We start from the raw sequence: 19,337 nt of genomic DNA, 5'->3' as shown, positions 1-19,337 counted from the left end.
ATAGGTAAAAGCAAAAGAGCCTTTATTTTATACAAGTGTACAAACTCGGTCTCTCCACATGTCCAATGATTTGGAATAAAGGGAAAGCCCCCAGCTCAGTTAGAATAGGGTTTTTATAGTAGTAAAGTTGTGGGTGAGGGGTTTCTGAGGTTCAGGACCTTTAATTGGCTGACATTTATCTAGGGATGTCCTGGTGAGTGTGTGCTGGCAGGTGATCCTATCTCCAGCGGTTGGAATGTTAGGCATTTTCTTTGGATGGTCTGTTTTTGGGTGGTGCTCAGGTAATCTCAGCTTGTGGTTCTTCCTGCAACCAGGTATTTCTTCAGGGTTAACTACTGAGACTCAGGACTCTCTTAAATTTATGGATGGCTACTACTCTGGCAGGTGATAATGGTTGGAAGTAAAGAACATCCTTTGGGTGATCTGCTCATATTTAGCTTATCATGGCTGGCTCCTACATTTCCCCTTTCACAAGCACCGATGACAGGACCCAATCTTGGTTCCTGCTTGCCCCTGGTTTTAAGGAGATGTGGAACTATTTAAATAATAAATCCATTAATTGACAACTCCGGACCTACTTTTTTAGAATATCAACAGGCGCTAGAGGTCTTGTCTCCCATGTCTGGGAGTTCTCCCTTGTCTTAGCCTTTTAACCTATTATGGGCAGAGATGTCATGTTCCTTTCCACAACTACTTCAAGCTGACATTGCGGTATTGTTATCCAGACCCAAGCAGTTTGAAAGGCTAGCCAGAGCTGGGGGAAAATTTAGACAATGTGGCATTCATCACCACAGACTCCTAAGAAGAGGCAGGGAGTGTTTATATCAGCTGGACTGGTCCACATCAGCTTTTAGGAAGTCCGGGACTCGCCACCATTCAGAGCAGGTTGTTGTCAGAAACTGATGCTTAGATGTGTCTGCCAGCCAAGTGGAAGCCTATTGAGATAAGTTTAAAGTAGAAACAGAAATAAAATTTAGAAAAAGCAGATATCAGGTGCTTGAATTAAAGGCATATGCCACCAAGCCTGGCTTCTTCCCAGCTCTTTTAAGAGTCTCTGTCACCTAACACTTAAATGGCACCAATGAGCCATAGGCATCATGATTGTTTGTGGTAGAATGGACTTTGAAACTCCACAGAGTTATAACAAAAACATGGCTATCACTAGTGCATTCACAATAAGCTAAATTTTTATTAGGAGGCCACGGAATGGGGCAGAACCAGCTGCCAAAGTGGCAGCTTTAATCCTAGCCATGTTGTTTAGCAGATTAAAGGCTCATGTGGTCAGAATAAGATAGAAATACAGTAAAGACAGATTGAGATGGGAGAAAAAGGCTTTTAATGATTTACAATGTTTTCTAAAATGTAAGGAAAAGGATAAAGTCTTTTAAATCAAAAGTGAATAGTTGGGCATAATGGCACACACCTTTAATCCCAGCGCTTGGGAGGCAGAGGCAGGCAGATCTAAGTGTAAGGCCAGCCTAGTCTAGAGTGAGAGCCACAATAGCCACAGAAACACAGAAAATCTATCTTAACAATCCAAAATTTGAAAATAAAAATATAAGAAAGTAAAAACCACGTAGAGATGGAAAATGCACTGAGAATCTGGATGGTTTGTTACTGTTTTGTCTTTGAATTGTTTCACTGCTGAGAATGGGGGAACAGCTGCTAACAGATGTTTGAGTAGAAGCCTGCTGGATTAATTCAACCTGTATTTTAGAAAAAAGACTTGACTTCAAAGTTTTAATTAAAGGATATGTTACTTTGGAGAAGTTTTGCTTTTGTTTCCACATGAAGTGAGAGGCTGTGGGTTCATTGAGAGTTTAAAAAAAATAAGGATTGTTGAAGACAGATCCCCTGAAATATCTCATAGGGACAGATGGCCCAGATGATCCAACTTTCAGAGTATCTGTTTCAGTTTCCTCTTCGTTCTACATCCAGAAGGGTTTCAAGACTGCTGTTGAGAAGATTCAGCCTCATAGACTACTCCAGTCAGGACTTGACCATAATCCTAAATTTTCTTTGAGTTCCAATAAGATTATCATCACCTCCAATCAGAAGGAAGCAGCCTAGAAAACTATGTGAGGGACTCGGGAGACAGAGATGTTAGAGTTTTTAGGAGAGTTTAGGTTCAGTTTTCAGGCCAGGTACATGTTGTTACACCCATGGTACCAGCCCAGCCTCATGCTAGCCTTTGCTTCCTGTTTGATGTGTGTTCTCATGATGCTGTCCAGACTGGTCAGTCCCTGGTGGGATCTGCTGCCACCATAGTCTTGCCCTCATCTTCCCAATTACCTGGGACCACACTTAGACAACCACACCTGAATTTGACCATCCAAAGACACAAAACATTGGAATCATCTTTGAGATGGCTCCACAGGTGAAATCACCGTCTGTGTCTTTGTCGTGACTTCACCTCAAGGTGTCTCCTGATGCTTATGGAGTGCCATGAGATGTTTAAATGCAAGTACAGACAAGAATAAGAATAATAAATAAAAAACCCTAATTTATATTTACTTTTTTAAAATCTGGATTTAGGAGCTGAAGATAGGGCTCAGTAACCTTCTCCATCACTACTCCAGAGTATCCTATGCCTTTTTCTGCCTCCATGGGTACTCTATGGTTACTTCTGGTACTCCCATGTATTGCCAACATTTTTTCTTGGCTCCCATTATTCATTTTATTTATTTATTTATTATTACTATTTTTGGTTTTTTAATACAAGATTTCTCTACAGCTTTGGAGTCTATCCTGGAACTAGCTCCTCAAACTCAGAGCTCCACCTGTCTCTGCCTCCAGAATGCTGGGATTAAAGGCCTGCCCCACCACTGCCAGGCCCCATTATTTAGCTTACATCCTCCAGGCTGTGTGCTGAGCAGATCCTATCTGAATCACCTTCCACTAATTGAGAAGCCAAGACTGTAGCTCTGTGCCCACCCATCCCCCACAACCTCCTCCCTTCCTGCCCTTCCACCACAAAACCCTCCCTGCCTGCACACAGTACCTTTGATATGTTTTAGATTCCCCTTTTGATTGCACAACACACACACAGGTTTAGGTTTTTTGAGACACATTCTCGTTGTAGCTCTCATCGTTCTGGAACTCATTCTGTAGGCCAGTCTGGCCTTGAACTCAGAGTTTGGGGATTAATGGCATGAGCCACCAATTCCCAGCTAGTCTTATGCTTTTAAAGCCTTACAGTTGTCCAGATATGGTGGTAAACACCTTTAATCACAATACTCCAAAGCCAGAGACTGGAGGATCTCAAAGAGTTCAAGTCTGCCTGGTGTGTACATGATGAGGACACACCACCAAAGTCTAATTAACCAGAAACAAACTTTATTCCAGAAACTGAAATCTGGGAAAAAATAAAAATAAAATAAAAATCTCCATGGGACATCAAAAGCTTATCAACTAACTGCAACCACTGCCAGAGATGGATTTTATGGCTGTGGCAGAGGCTGAACCCATCTTCTTATAGTAGGGGCACCAAGCATTAGGTCTGAACAAAGGAATTTTTACATTCTCAAGGTAAAATTCAGGTACAGATTGTGTTACTTTACAATCTCCATGAACAGTTTTTCAGTTAACCTAGTAACCTGTTGTCTCTCTTGATACTTATGGGCAGTGTTTACTGAAGCCCCGTGGTCTCCCCTTTGATGCTGCCAGTTTTACATAGCAGGGATAATGTACAACCCAGAGGTCATAGATCTTAACCTATAACCTAAAAGTTGACTCAGCTCATATCCGTAGCCTAGCTCTCAGTTTGCAGAGAGATGCTTTGGCCTTGTGAATAATCATGGGTTGTAAAGTGAAATCACCTGCTGTTAATAGTTAATCCTCAAGCTGCTGAGGAAGCTGCTGATGGTTTGTTCTCATTCTCCTAGACTTATAACTTTTTATTTCTTTGTTTTAATTGTCTTATCTTTGAATCTACGTTTTTATTTTCTTATTCTTGGACTCTTCGGTACATAGTGAGCTCCAGGATAGCCAGAGCTACATAATGGCATTCTTCTCAAAACATAACAAAACACCAAATTGGATGAGAAGGTAACCATGGCAGTAGTTTTAGTTTTTTTCATTGGTTGATCCGATCCGATCCAATCCATCTACACCATCTAAATCCCAAAAGAAGTAGGCGGGGCCTCAGTTGTTCAGACTGAATTTTGGCTGGGAGGGTGTGGCTACAAAGGGGAGGGTTCTGTGGAAAGGTGTTTGAGGGACAGAGCTGAGAGAGAAGGCCTGAGGCTTGGGGGCTGGAGTTCTTTGAAGTCACTGCCTACCCCTTTGGAACTGGAGATCTGTTATCAGTGTTTAGATCAGGAAAGTCCCTTAGCTCCATCAAGAGACCCTATCTTACCCAGAAGAGTCTAGAGTTGGGTTCGCCTCCAGATATCATTTATTTCTCTTTTAGTTTGTTGATTTTTTTTTTTTTTTTTTTTTTTTTTGAGATAAGGATTTCCTACTTAACCCTGCCTGACCTGGAAGAGATTCTGCTGGATAACAAACAGCCAGGGAGTTTTGTTTATATCAAAGTCATTATTTGAGTCTGTTTGTAGACTTCCTAAGTTTTCTAAATGGTGTCTTTGCTTCCATGCTTCCTCAGGATCATTATCCCTGAAAGCCAGTCAGGATGGGTGACCAGGCCCCACCCACACTCCTACAGCTGGCACTACAGAAGCTGTGGAAGGAGGAGGCCTTGCTGATTTCTAATCTGGAGGACATTCCTGTGGGGCTGTTCCCAACAATGTTTAAGGATGCCATAACTGACAAACGTACAAACATTCTGAGGGCCTTGGTTCCTGTCTGGCCTTTCCCATGCCTTCCTGCCGGAGCCCTGATAAAGGACCTGGAGACTTTGAAAACTCTACTTGATGGACTAGATGCATTGATTACAGAGAAGGTTCATCCCAGGTAAGCAAGCAGGACCCAGGTACAAAGAGGAAGGCTCTGCAGGTGCAGAGAAGGAACTGGGGAGAGGGCCAGTTCTATCTGGGCATACAGTGGCAAATGTTGAGGACCCAAGAGTAGACATAGCCACTGAGGAGTAGGCCTCTCCCTGTCAGGCCCACATACACAGGTGGAATGAGGCAGGGGTTGATGGGAATAAAATGGAGGGAAGTGAAACTGTGCTATAGATGCCTCACTGGCAAAGACCCATTTTCCCTGAGTTGAGACCCTGGGCTTGATCCTAGCTAGGCAAAGGGATAAAGCAAAAACTTGGAAGGGAAAGCAGATATGAGCTGTGGATCAAAAGTAGACTGTACAACGTATCTTGTCTTAACTTCTGGGATTTTCTTTTCCAGTTTTACAAAGAGGACGCGGAAACTCAGAGTGCTTGATTTGACAGATGTGTGCCTTGACTTCCAGAGCTTTAGGGCTTTAAAGCGGTCAGTGAAGATCTGTCCTAAATTTGGGGTGAAGAAGCGATTTGTGGTAGTAACTGATATTGATGTCCAGAAGGCCAGTTTCAGTGAATGGCAGACATACTTGTTGCAGTGGGCCCAGCAGCGAAACGATTCTGTTCATGTATGCTGCCGAAAGCTGAAGAGTTGGAATTCACCTGTCTTCACTGCCGAAAGGATCTTCAAAATGTTAGATGCAGACTGTATCCGGGAGCTGCAACTGAGTTTCTGGCAGCTTGAATTCATGCCACCCCTTTTTCCTTACCTGGGGCAGATGAGAAATCTCCACACGCTTGTGCTAGACAGAATTCAGAAGCCCTTCAGGTTGGCTGCTTCTGTAGTGCAGGAATTGATAAGCCTGTTGTTTTCTCAGTTCAACAAACTCCCCTGTCTCCAGAATCTCTACATAAGTTATTGCTACTTCTTGGAAGGCTGCTTTGAAGAGTGGCCCAGGTAAGGAAGGATGGAGAGGGTTCTTCAAAATATAGGAAGCAAATCCTTTTCTTTATAGGTTAGTATGATCTTGCTGGCCTGACCACTGTGAATACAGAAGTGGCGGAGATGTAGAATATCCCAGCAAATGAGCTCTGTGCTCAGACATCTGTGAACAGGCACCAGCATACCTGCAATTGCTCATGTGTGAAAGGTTGTTAAGAGTCCAAAATGGTTGACTGCATGCTAAACATATGATATTAGGTTTGAAGTTGGAGGAATGGGACCTGGCTGTGGTGGGGAAGATAACATGTCAGGGGACCCTTAGGGACACTGCTGGTCTGATGCTGAATCTATTATGAACAGACTAAATTTGGGGAAAGCCTCATCTACCTTGCTTTCAATCCTACCAATCCTCTTCAATACCATTTGGCATAACTAATCCCTTGATCTTTCCCTAGGAGACTGAAGATCCCCTTGGAGACCCTGATCATCACTGGCTGCTGGTTCTCACAGTCAGACTTGGGTTACCTGAGCCAGAGCCTGTATCTTTGTGAGCTCAGACATCTGAAATTGAGTGATATAGAGCTATCTCATTTATGCCTTAAGCCCCTTGTGGTTCTCTTTGAGAGAATCACAAGTACCCTGCAAATCCTGGAATTGGAAGAGTGTGACATGAGGGACCGCCATTTCAATGCCATTGGGCCTGCCCTGAGCCAATGCTCCCAGCTTACCAGGGTCAATTTTTATCATAATTATATCTCTCTGCATGCCTTGAAGAACCTTCTACAGCACACAGCCAAGTTGAGCAAGCTGACCCATGAGATGTATCCCGCCCCTCTGGAATGCCAAGATATCATAACAGACCTTAGAGATAGATTCGAGCAACTTTGTCCTGAGGTGCTAGATATACTCAGGGCCAAAAGGCAACCAACGAATGTTTTCTTTGCTACAAGAACCGACTGTGTCCGTTTTCAACCCTGATCCTATGACCTGGAGGCCAGACATTACTTTTTTCCATGAGTAGGATAAGGTTGCTTCTGGTACTGGGAATGGAAGCCCTAGTGTAGGGAGTGTATGTTCACTATGTGGATCCTTGATTGCATATAATAAATGTCCTGAGTTTGTGGGGTTGCTAGGGGGTCTCCATCAGCACACAGCCCACTTTTTCCCAGCATTTCAATACCCATTTCTTTTCCCAGCACCCTAATAAGGTCAGTGTTAAAACAGTACATGTCATAGAACCTTATGCACAGGTATCTCATCTAGAGGATCTTGGAGCACATGGCTCACAATGTTCAATATATTGAACTGGCAATGGTGTGCAAATGGTTCATGGTTCAGATCACAGGGACTGTGGCTGACATGGAGAACAATGGGATGAGGGGACAGGAGACTGGTAAAATAAGAGACAACTGCGCATTTGTAAATGATTTGACATCAGAGAGACAATTATACAATTCTAAATGTTGCTTTGGTGACTCCTAAGGTGCAGTGGGAGCCTGGAGGAGTACTGTCTGGTTTGTTTCATAATTAAGTGATTGTTGGGGATGCAGAAAAGATGTTTTGTGTTCATAGAGTATTAGTAATGTCAGGAATTTATAGACTGTCAGTTGTAGCACAGGCCTTGGCAGAAGCAGGAAGGTCTCTGAGTTCAGGGCCAGCCTGGTCTACAGAGCTCCAGGACTGTTGGGACTGTTACATTGAGAAACCAAAGGAATGCCAAGAATCTTAATCATGCAGAGGTGTCTCCTCACTGGAGATAAAAATCATTGCCTACATTCCATCTAGAAAACCCAGAATGAAGTTTCTTAAGGACCTGGTGAGTTTTGCTATTTGCAGACATGCTGGGATCAAAATAAGCTTTAAGTGGTTTTTCCTTACTACACCAAGGACATGCTTTTAGTGTAGTTATAATTTTAAATCCACTACTCATGGGGAAGCTCTTCAAATCTGTTTATCTGTTTACATTTCAAATAGAGGCCAACACCATTTTCAATTATTTTTGGTGTATTTAATGCTCAAACCAAAGATGTGTATGAGAATGAATCATTCTATGGGTGGCTGGAGCTCCAGAAGCAAGTTTGTCCTGGATGTTCACACAGCTTGGGGATCCCATTCTATTTTTTTTGTCTTTTTTTAAGACAGTGTCTCCCTGTGTTGCCATGGACAGTGGATTACTTCCAAAATCAAGGACAGAGGGTCGTCATTAGACACTCACTTAAGATGCAGCTTGTACCCTCTTCTTGCTGTATGTAATTCTCCCCCAGGTGTACCTGCGCTTGGAAGGGGTTAGAGAATGTGGGTGATGGATCTATGGAGGACGCCATCTTTGTCACAGTAGGGAATTCTACATGATGCTTTGTCTATAAAGATGCCCAATATACACAGTGATTCAACGAGCTATACATGGGAGAATCATTACTTTGGTCGTTTCCTGAGGTAAACAGACTTCTTTTGTATCTGAAATTACTGCTAATCTAAATAGTCAAAATAGTGTGTTAATTCAAGTCCGCTTACGTGACAATTTACCACACCCTGAATAAATGTGATTTTCAAAGCAGGTTTAACAAGTGTCTGAACTCATAGCTCCTTACAAACCCAGGTCAGAGGCTTTCAATGGATCACATGTGCACTCAGATGAGATGTTCCCCTCCATGGAATTTAGGGTGCAGGTTGCTATCTAGGCCAGATCTGGTAAGTCACTCATCCCATCAGGATGTCCCGTATGACTGTGTTCAGCAGATGAGACTGGGAAAATTAGTCCCCGTATGACCCAGAAAATTCTTTATTTAAAAAATTGTATTTATTAGTGTGTGTGATGGGGGTAGGCACTCATTGTGTACAAATTTTCCTTTGCAGCTCTTAATTTTCTTTCTTTACTCTGTATGTTTAGTGTTTTATGTAGTGAAAGAATTTTTTTTGATCCAGTCTATTTGGTGTTCTCTAATCTTGTTTTTTCATGGGCATATCTTTCTTTAGGTAAGGAAAGTTTTCTCCTATGGTTTTGTTAAATAAATTTTCTGTGCTTTTGAGTTGAACTTCTTCTCCTTTTTCTATACCTATTATTCTAAGATTTGGCCTTTTTATGTTGTCCCATATTTCATGGATATTTTGGCTTAAGCTTTTGATAGATTTAATGTTTTCTTTAACCGATGAGTCTATTTCCTTTATTTTATCTTCAGTGCTTGAGATTCTCCTTCCATTTCTTTTATTCTGTTGTTCATAGTTGCATTTGTGGGTCCTGATCTTTTCCTCATGATTTCTGTTTCCATAATCCCTTCAGCTTGTGTTGTCTTTATTTTTTCTATCTCAGTTTTCAAGTCCTGAATAGTTTCTTTTATATGTTTGAGTTCCTTTTCTTGGTTTTCTTTAAGTGATTTGCTGATATCTTCCAATTTTTTTGTTTTTTCCTCCATTTCTTTAAGGTAATTTCTCATTTCATCTTTAAGAATTTCAAACATTCTCTTGAGGTTAAACCATTTTTTTAGATCATTTTCTTTTGGTTCACACATTTGGTTGTTCAGGTTTTACTTTCATAGGGTCTTTAGCTTTTTCTGGTATTGTGTTGCTCTTTGTGGTGTAGCATGTGATCTTACATTTTCTACTCATCTTTTCTTCTAATAGGTGTAATTGGGGCTGTCTGTTACTCTGGTGATTAATCTTCTAGGTGCCAGTGGATCCAAGGCTCAGATGGTTGTTCCTCATGGTACAGTCAGTGCCAAAGTCTTAGTTACCATTGGTCACTCTGTGTTCCTGGAGGTCGATCTGCACTCCAGAGCTTTCCTCCACTCCCATGGAGTTTGCTGCCTCAGACCTGTGCTAACCAACTCTTCAGCTTTCGGCAGCATAAATAACAAAATCGTTTTGCTGCTGGGCCCATGAAACAAGTATGTGTGCCATTCACTGGAACTGGCCTTCTTGACATCAATATCAGTTACTACCACAAATCGCTTCTTCACCCCAGATTTAGGACAGATCTTCACTGACTGCTTTAAAGCCCTAAAGCTCAGGGTATCAAGGAACACATCTGTCAAATCAAGCACTCTGACTTTACACTCCTCTTTGTAAAACTGGAAAAGAAAATCCCAGAAGATAAGACAAGATACGTTGTACAGTCTACTTCTGATTCACAGCTCATATCTGCTTTCCCTTCCAAGTTTTTGCTTTATCCCTTTGCCTAGCTAGGATCAAGCCCAGGGTCTCAACTCAGGGAAAATGGGTCTTTGCCAGTGAGGCATCTATAGCACAGTTTCACTTCCCTCCATTTTATTCCCATCAACCCCTGCCTCATTCCACCTGTGTATGTGGGCCTGACAGGGAGAGGCCTACTCCTCAGTGGCTATGTCTACTCTTGGGTCCTCTACATTTGCCACTGTATGCCCAGATAGAACTGGCCCTCTCCCCAGTTCCTTCTCTGCACCTGCAGAGCCTTCCTCTTTGTACCTGGGTCCTGCTTGCTTACCTGGGATGAACCTTCTCTGTAATCAATGCATCTAGTCCATCAAGTAGAGTTTTCAAAGTCTCCAGGTCCTTTATGAGGGCTCCAGCAGGAAGGCATGGGAAAGGCCAGACAGGAACCAAGGCCCTCAGGATGTTTGTACGTTTGTCAGTTATGGCATCCTTAAACATTGTTGGGAACAGCTCCATAGGAATGTCCTCCAGATTAGAAATCAGCAAGGCCTCCTCCATCCACAGCTTCTGTAGTGCCAGCTGTAGGAGTGTGGGTGGGGCCTGGTCACCCATCCTGACTGGCTTTCAGGGATAATGATCCTGAGGAAGCATGGAAGCAAAGACACCATTTAGAAAACTTAGGAAGTCTTTCTTCTTTCCATGTGAGGACCTCTCTGGGCAAGATGACTGCTATGGTGATTACTGAAAACATTCAAGGGCCTGCCTTGAAGATTTTCACTCAGGATTCAAGAGGAGAAACCACAATAGCATAGGAACTAAAGTCTGATGACTGTAGAAAAAGAATCTTTTCTCACAAGGTCTTTCCATTCTTGTGATCTTTATTTTTTTTCTTCCTAATCATTTATAATTTCTTTCCTCTAGTTCTATCTCATTTCTAATTCCAATTCTCTATTAGAATACTCAGTTCCCATTCATTCTTGTTCTAATTTCTCTACATTCTTCTCCATCTTATTTCATCTCAATCTATGTCTTCTGCCGTTAGAAATTTCCAAGCATGCATTCACTAGCAACTTGTGAATAATAAAAAAATACTACAAAAAATTCTTAGGGGCACAGGCATTCTTTGAAGATATGTAGCAAAACTTATCACCTCATTTGTAGTTAACCATAGCTGTTAACTGTGATGAGGTCCTGGCTGTCTTTTAAAGGGAGAAAACTAAACCATTGAGAGATCTAAGAAAAAGACAAAGGATATGTGCATTATTTTACAAATCTTAGGTGTGATTAATAATATCTGGATATGATTAGTCATTTAGGTGCTACTGGTCTCTTTAAAGACTACAATAGAACATGGACAGACACTTGCAATACTCTCTAAGTCATCATAAATCCTCTTAAGGAAGCCAGGTGATGGTGGCACACACCTTTAATCCCAACACTCAAGAGCTACAGGAAGGCAGATCTCTGTGAGTTTAAGGCCAACCTGGTCTACAAGAACTAGTTAATGGCAGGCTCCTATATCCAGAGAAACCGTGTCTTGAAAAACCAAAAAGGAAGGAAGGAAGAAAGGAAAGGAAGATAGGAAGAAGGCAAGAAAGGAAGAAAAATCCTTTGAAAGTCTTGAGATCCTACAAAGTCATAGACCTGCAATTTCATAAGTAAAATCTGTGAACTTCCTTTGTGATCTTTCCAGAAGGATTCATGTCTGAAGAACTTGTTCTGTAAGGCTAATGATAGAAAACATACTTCCAAGTTTTTCACCATAATGTAGAGGATGTAGTATGTAGACATAAGTAACAAAACAATCCCATACCAGTTTGGAATTATGATTAATAAAAGGGTTACTTATTTAAGGGGAAAACTTATCACTGTCCTAGACAACAGCTCTCTATGCAGCCAGGAATAGTCTAGTAGCCAGAAGCAGAGCCGGAAGAGAGAGAGGGGGGGGGGGGGGCTACTTGATTTTTAAAGTGAAAGAGACCATGCCCAAGTGGCCTGGTATCTTAAAGGCTATTGGCTGAAGAAGCAGGAGCTCCCGCAGCACCTTCCCCTTTTGTTTAAGTAAAAAAGTTCCATATCTAATACAAAACAATATACACTGAGAACAGATATCAAGTGTAAGATTAGAATTACAATCAGCATAAACAGTATTAAGAAAGGAACATATGCTAAATGTTTTAATAAACATTCTATCCTAAGGAGTCTAAGTCTTGTATTGGAAATGGCTTGGCTGGATGATAAGAGGGCAGTATTTACGACTATCTAATCTTCAACCCTATCAAAGGCCTGAGAAGAGAGAGAATATTACTTGAGCAGGTAGGAAGTACAATCAAGTAGCTTCCAAAGTGAGCAATATATGACAGAGACAATTAGCTACCTGAGCAATCACCCAAAGTCTCATTTTGCAACATTGAAGTAACCAACTGTAGCTATGGCCTAGCGTAATTGACAGACCATTTTCAGAGGCAGGGGATTTTTCAAAACTGTCTTATCCTGAGAAGGAAGATGTGACCTACCCTGCCGAAAATGCTACTGAGCCATGTGGCTAACATAGATAAGAATAAGTTATAAGAGTTAATAAAAAGCCTGAGCTAATGGGCCAATCAGTTTATAACTAATGTAGACTCTCTGCATAATTTTCTTTGGGACTTAATGACTGCGGGAACCAGGCAGAACAAGGACAGGGCAGGACAGAAAACCTCAGTCAACAATAGTAGATAGAAGTCAATCTTTTGATTACCTAGAAATGTATGTGTAGCCATAAGTTTGAGATGTAATCATGAGATTACATGTACAAATTACATGAAAATGCATGCTAATGGGGAGATCAGCGCTGTTATTAAAAAGTGATATTACAGATGAAAGCAATTCAGAGTTTTAGAGTCAGTGGTGCTGCTGGCTTTTCCAGGCAGGATTCCACCATCTAGAAGTCATTTCTCAGGTGGGTTGACATCAGAATCATCAATTGCCATAACTTATTTCCTCATGGCCACAATAGCTCATGCTAAACGCTCCTGAAAGGTGATGCTGGAGGCCTCAGTCTTCACATTTTCATCACTGTCTGTTGGTTTTAAAGTCATCCTTCTCGAGGGAGAAATTGAGCAAGGAAGTCAGGACCGCGAGGGGTACATCCACCCACTGAGACGGTGGGACTGATCTAATGGGAGATCACCAAGGCCAGTTGGACTGGAACTGATGGAGCATGTGATCAAACAGGATTCTCTGAATGTGGCTGACAGTTGAGGCTGACTGAGAAGCCAAAGACAATGGGCTGGGTTGTGATTCTACTGCATGGATGGGCTTTGTGGGGGCCTAGTCTGTTTGGATGCTCACCTTCCTGGACCTGGGGAGAATGGGGAGGACCTTGGATTTCCCATAGGGTAGGGAACTCTGACTGCTCCTTGGACTGGAGAGGGAAGGGGAGAGGGAATGGGGGGAGGGGAGGGAAGTGGGAGAAGGGGAGGAGGTGGAAATTTCCAAAAAAAAAAAAATAATAATGTCATCCTTCTCTCTTGGGTGTGAAGCCCGTCAAAAGCATGCTCTTAGCTTCCTGGGCCTGGATGGGGGGGGCTTGAACTTCTCACAGGGCAGGATTCCCTGCCCTCTCTTAAGGAGGGAAAGGGAGGGAGGAGGGTGAGTGGGGGAGCATGAGAGGAATGGGAGGAGGGAAGAACGTGTGGGATTTTTGAATGGAAAAAAGAAAAAAAAAAGTATGCTCTTTCCCAAATACCATATCCAATTCCAACCACAGTGCAGGTGAATCTATTGACATTGAGAAGCAGTCTACAGGAAGCAAGGAATCAGCCCAGGTGTTTGGTTCTCCATGACCTCAAATAAAGCAAAGGAAACTCCTAATTTCTCATCTTCCAAGTCTCCACTCACCTAGCTGACACTTCCTGAAACAATTGAGAGCATCTATGAAATGGGCATCATAAGTTATTGACTTTGATTGCCAGTTTCAGAGAAGGAGGCAGGAGGGCTGCAGCTTGTACTCTGTGTAATGGTCTGTCCTATCTCTTTAAGAGACAAGCCACTCCCACTCCCTCCCCATCCACTGAGGCAAGCTGATCTTCAGCTTCCAGCCTGAGTTCCTTTCCCTTTTCCATCTCTGTCTCTCCATCTTCTCTGCTCTGCTCCTTCTCCCCTTTCCTTTCCATAACCCACTAAATAAATATCTAAGCTCACTTTTCATGGCATGCCAATCCATGTCTCTGTCTATGACATGCAGTGTGGCTCCCAGCCTGGGACCAGTTAGTTGCCTTTGGAGACCTGCAGCATGGTCTCTCCATGTGAGCTGCTGCAGCCACTCGAGGAATTGTTCCATACCTGCCTGGGACTGGCTGCTCTTGGGACACCTCCCACCACATGGCCCACTGCCATTGCTCAGGAACTTGCAGCATTTGTGCTGCTGCAGCCACTCAGGGATTCACAGCATTTTTCTTTTACCATTATACTCTGTGCTCCAGAGATGAACAGGATAGGAAAGAAACACTCAATAGAGGCAGTAAAGCTTCAGTATCATTGGCGTGGTCTGCAAGTGTAAAGCATTGAGAAAAACAGGGCTATGGGACGGAGATGATAATTCACATGCTACAGCCAAGAAACTCACTAGTTCAATGAAATGCTTAGTTACTTCTAGAATTTTAGAACATCCGACCTGACATCTCCAGAAACTAATGGAAGACAACAACAAAAAAAATAAAATCTCAAAGAGTAAAATCATGGTCCAAAATTCTAAATTGAACACAGAGACCTAGGAAGCAGGATGCTTCCTGCAATATTGAGGAAATTCTAGTCTTCATAATGGGACCATGAATCAACCAGCAGAGAAAAAGAACTTCTTGTTATCACTGTTTTATTTTAGGATGTCAGCCCTGACAGTCCTGAAACTCACTCTGTAGACTATGTTGACTGTGAATTCACAGAGATTGCCTCTACCTCCCAAGTGTTGGGATTAAAAATGTACAGAACCATGCTTGGTTTAAATTGACTTAAGATCAGCACAAGCTGTGTGCGGGTGGCACATGACTTTAATTCCAGCACTCAAAGAGAATTCATGTGAGATCAAGACTGCCTGGTCTACAGAGACAATTCCAGGACAGCCAGGGCTATAGAGAAACCTGTCTTGTGTTGAAAACAAAAGGAGGAGGAGGAAGAAGAGGCAGAGATCAGCACAAACTCAAATCATTTGAATGACTCACACGTCAATTTCCAGCCCCCCAATCTTCCCAGAGTTCAAGGTCACTATGAACAGAGTCTATAAACAGACTCAAATAATGACTTTGATATAAAAAAAAAAAAAAAAAAACAGCAAACTAAAAGAGAAATAAATGATACCTGGAGGTGAACCCAACTCTAGACTCTTCTGGGTAAGATAGGGTCTCTTGATGGAGCTAAGGGACTTTCCTGATCTAAACACTGATAACAGATCTCCAGTTCCAAAGGGGTAGGCAGTGACTTCAAAGAACTCCAGCCCCCAAGCCTCAGGCCTTCTCTCTCAGCTCTGTCCCTCAAACACCTTTCCACAGAACCCTCCCCTTTGTAGCCACACCCTCCCAGCCAAAATTCAGTCTGAACAACTGAGGCCCCGCCTACTTCTTTTGGGATTTAGATGGTGTAGATGGATTGGATCGGATCGGATCAACCAATGAAAAAAACTAAAACTACTGCCATGGTTACCTTCTCATCCAATTTGGTGTTTTGTTATGTTTTGAGAAGAATGCCATTATGTAGCTCTGGCTATCCTGGAGCTCACTATGTACCGAAGATTCCAAGAATAAGAAAATGAAAACGTAGATTCAAAGATAAGACAATTAAAACAAAGAAATAAAAAGTTATAAGTCTAGGAGAATGAGAACAAACCATCAGCAGCTTCCTCAGCAGCTTGAGGATTAACTATTAACAGCAGGTGATTTCGCTTTACAACCCATGATTATTCACAAGGCCAAAGCATCTCTCTGCAAGCTGAGAACTAGGCTATGGATATGAGCTGAGTCAACTTTTAGGTTATAGGTTAAGATCTATGACCTCTGGGTTGTACATTATCCCTGCTATGTAAAACTGGCAGCATCAAAGGGGAGACCACGGGGCTTCAGTAAACACTGCCCATAAGTATTAAGAGAGACAACAGGTTACTAGGTTAACTGAAAAACTGTTCATGGAGATTGTAAAGTAACACAATCTGTACCTGAATTTTACCTTGAGAATGTAAAAATTCCTTTGTTCAGACCTAATGTTTGGTGCCCCTACTATAAGAAGATGGGGTCAGCCTCTGCCACAGCCATAAAATCCATCTCTGGCAGTGGTTGCAGTTAGTTGATAAGCTTTTGATGCCCCATGGAGATTTTTTTTTTTTTTTAGATTTACTGTGATTCATGGTCCTGCTCCACAGCGATGCGACCACTTGTTTTTTTTTTTTTTATTTATTATGTATACATTATTCTGTCTGTGTATGCCTGCAGGCCAGAAGAGGGCACCAGACCCCATTACAGATGGTTGTGAGCCACCATGTGGTTACTGGGAATTGAACTCAAGACTTTTGGAAGAGCAGGCAATGCTCTTAACCACTGAGCCATCTCTCCAGCCCCCCCATGGAGATTTTTTATTTTATTTTTATTTTTTCCCAGATTTCAGTTTCTGGAATAAAGGTTGTTTTTGGTTAATTAGACTTTGGTGGTGTGTCCTCATCATGTATGTACCAGGCAGACTTGAACTCTTTGAGACCCTCCAGTCTCTGGCTTTGGAGTATTGTGATTAATGGTGTTTACCACCATATCTGGACAACTGTAAGGCTTTAAAAGCATAATACTAGCTGGGAATTGGTGGCTCATGCCATTAATCCCCAAACTCTGAGTTCAAGGCCAGACTGGCCTACAGAATGAGTTCCAGAATGATGAGAGCTACAACGAGAATGTGTCTCAAAAAACCTTAACCTGTGTGTGTGTTGTGCAATCAAAAGGGGAATCTAAAACATATCAAAGGTACTGTGTGCAGGCAGGGAGGGTTTTGTGGTGGAAGGGCAGGAAGGGAGGAGGTTGTGGGGGATGGGTGGGCACAGAGCTACAGTCTTGGCTTCTCAATTAGTGGAAGGTGATTCAGATAGGATCCACTCAGCACACAGCCTGAAGGATGTAAAATGAATAATGGGGCTTGGCAGTGGTTGGGCAGGCCTTTAATCCCAGCATTCTGGAGGCAGAGACAGGTGGAGCTCTGTGAGTTTGAGGCCAGCCTGTTCTAAAAGAGCAAGTTCCAGGATAGACTCCAAAGCTGTAGAGAAACCCTGTATCAAAAAACCAAAAATAATAGTAATAATAAGTAAATAAATAAATAAAATGAATAATGGGAGCCAAGAAAAAATGTGGGGAACCCATGGAGTACCAGAAGTAACCATAGAGTACCAATGGAGGCCAGAAGAAGGCATGGACATGGATACTCTGGACTAGTGATGGAGAAGGTTGAGAGCTGGAAACTGAATCTGGATCCTCGGGACAAATTCTCATAGCCACTGAGACATATCTTCAGCTCCTAAATCCAGATTTTAAAAAAGTAAATATAAATTAGGGCTTTATTATTATTATTCTCTGTTCTTGCATTTAAACATCTCATGGCACTCCATAAGCATCAGGAAACACCTTGAGGTGAGGTCACGACAAAGACACAGAGAGTGAAGTTACCTGTGGAGCCATCTCAAAGATGATTCCAATGTTTTGTGTCTTTGGATGGTCAAATTCAGGTGTGGGTGTCTAAGTGTGGTCCCAGGTAATTGGGAAGATGAGGGCAAGACTATGGTGGCAGCAGAGCCCACCAGGTACTGACCAGTCTGGACAGCATCATGAGAACACACGTCAAACAGGAAGCAAAGGCTAGCATGAGGCTGGGCTGGTACCATGGGTGTACAACATGTACCTGGCCTGAAAACTGATCCTAAAGTCTCCTAAAAAGTTTATCATCTCTGTCTCCCGAGGCCCTCACATGGTTCTGCCCCATTCCGTGGCTCCTAATAAAAATTTAGCTTATTGTGAATGCACTAGTGATAGCCATGTTTTTGTTATAACTCTGTGGAGTTTCAAAGTTCTACCACAAACAATCATGATGCCTATGGCTCATTGGTGCCATTTAAGTGTTAGGTGACAGAGACTCTTAAAAGAGCTGGGAAGAAGCCAGGCTTGGTGGCATATGCCTTTAATTCAAGCACCTGATATCTGCTTTTTCTAAATTTTATTTCTGTTTCTACTTTAAACTTATCTCAATAGGCTTCCACTTGGCTGGCAGACACATCTAAGCATCAGTTTCTGACAACAACCTGCTCTGAATGGTGGCGAGTCCCGGACTTCCTAAAAGCTGATGTGGACCAGTCCAGCTGATATAAACACTCCCTGCCTCTTCTTCGGAGTCTGTGGTGATGAATGCCACATTGTCTAAATTTTCCCCCAGCTCTGGCTAGCCTTTCAAACTGCTTGGGTCTGGATAACAATACCGCAATGTCAGCTTGAAGTAGTTGTGGAAAGGAACATGACATCTCTGCCCATAATAGGTTAAAAGGCTAAGACAAGGGAGAACTCCCAGACATGGGAGACAAGACCTCTAGCGCCTGTTGATATTCTAAAAAAGTAGGTCCGGAGTTGTCAATTAATGGATTTATTATTTAAATAGTTCCACATCTCCTTAAAACCAGGGGCAAGCAGGAACCAAGATTGGGTCCTGTCATCGGTGCTTGTGAAAGGGGAAATGTAGGAGCCAGCCATGATATGCTAAATATGAGCAGATCACCCAAAGGATGTTCTTTACTTCCAACCATTATCACCTGCCAGAGTAGTAGCCATCCATAAATTTAAGAGAGTCCTGAGTCTCAGTAGTTAACCCTGAAGAAATACCTGGTTGCAGGAAGAACCACAAGCTTAGATTACCTGAGCACCACCCAAAAACAGACCATCCAAAGAAAATGCCTAACATTCCAACCGCTGGAGATAGGATCACCTGCCAGCACACACTCACCAGGACATCCCTAGATAAATGTCAGCCAATTAAAGGTCCTGAATCTCAGAAACCCCTCACCCACAACTTTACTACTATAAAAACCCTATTCTAACTGAGCTGGGGGCTTTCCCTTTATTCCAAATCATTGGACATGTGGAGAGACCGAGTTTGTACACTTGTATAAAATAAAGTCTCTTTTGCTTTTACCTATGGGACTTGGTCTTGTTTGCTTTTGGGGGACTTTGTGGATTTGGACATAACAGTGACATGTCTTTAATCCCAGCACTCAGGAGGCAGAGTCAGGTAAATTTCTGTGAGTTCAAAGCCAGCCTGGTTTACAGAGTGAATTTTAGGACAGAAAAACCCTGTCACAAAAAAAAAAAAAAAAAAAAA

The 19,337-nt window shown here is 42.4% G+C and overlaps 1 protein-coding gene across 1 annotated transcript in view; it reads left to right on the top strand.

Moving 5' to 3' along the window:
- The window catches only part of LOC126495714 (oogenesin-3-like), a 10,658-nt gene extending 1,953 nt beyond the window's left edge, over positions 1-8,705 (top strand). Inside the window, exons 2-4 of the mRNA XM_050133308.1 lie at positions 4,604-4,911; positions 5,304-5,855; positions 6,296-8,705. Coding sequence (XP_049989265.1) covers positions 4,631-4,911; positions 5,304-5,855; positions 6,296-6,818 — 1,356 coding nt within the window. The 5' untranslated portion in view covers positions 4,604-4,630 and the 3' untranslated portion in view covers positions 6,819-8,705. The remainder of the gene's footprint in view (positions 1-4,603; positions 4,912-5,303; positions 5,856-6,295) is intronic.
- Positions 8,706-19,337: the final 10,632 nt, after the last annotated feature.

This window comes from Alexandromys fortis, unplaced genomic scaffold (assembly GCF_014885135.2).
Source record: "Alexandromys fortis isolate MF-2015 unplaced genomic scaffold, M_Fortis_MF-2015_v1.1 scaffold_575, whole genome shotgun sequence".
Lineage (NCBI taxonomy): Eukaryota > Metazoa > Chordata > Mammalia > Rodentia > Cricetidae > Alexandromys > Alexandromys fortis.
This window is presented reverse-complemented; position numbering and strand designations above follow the sequence as displayed.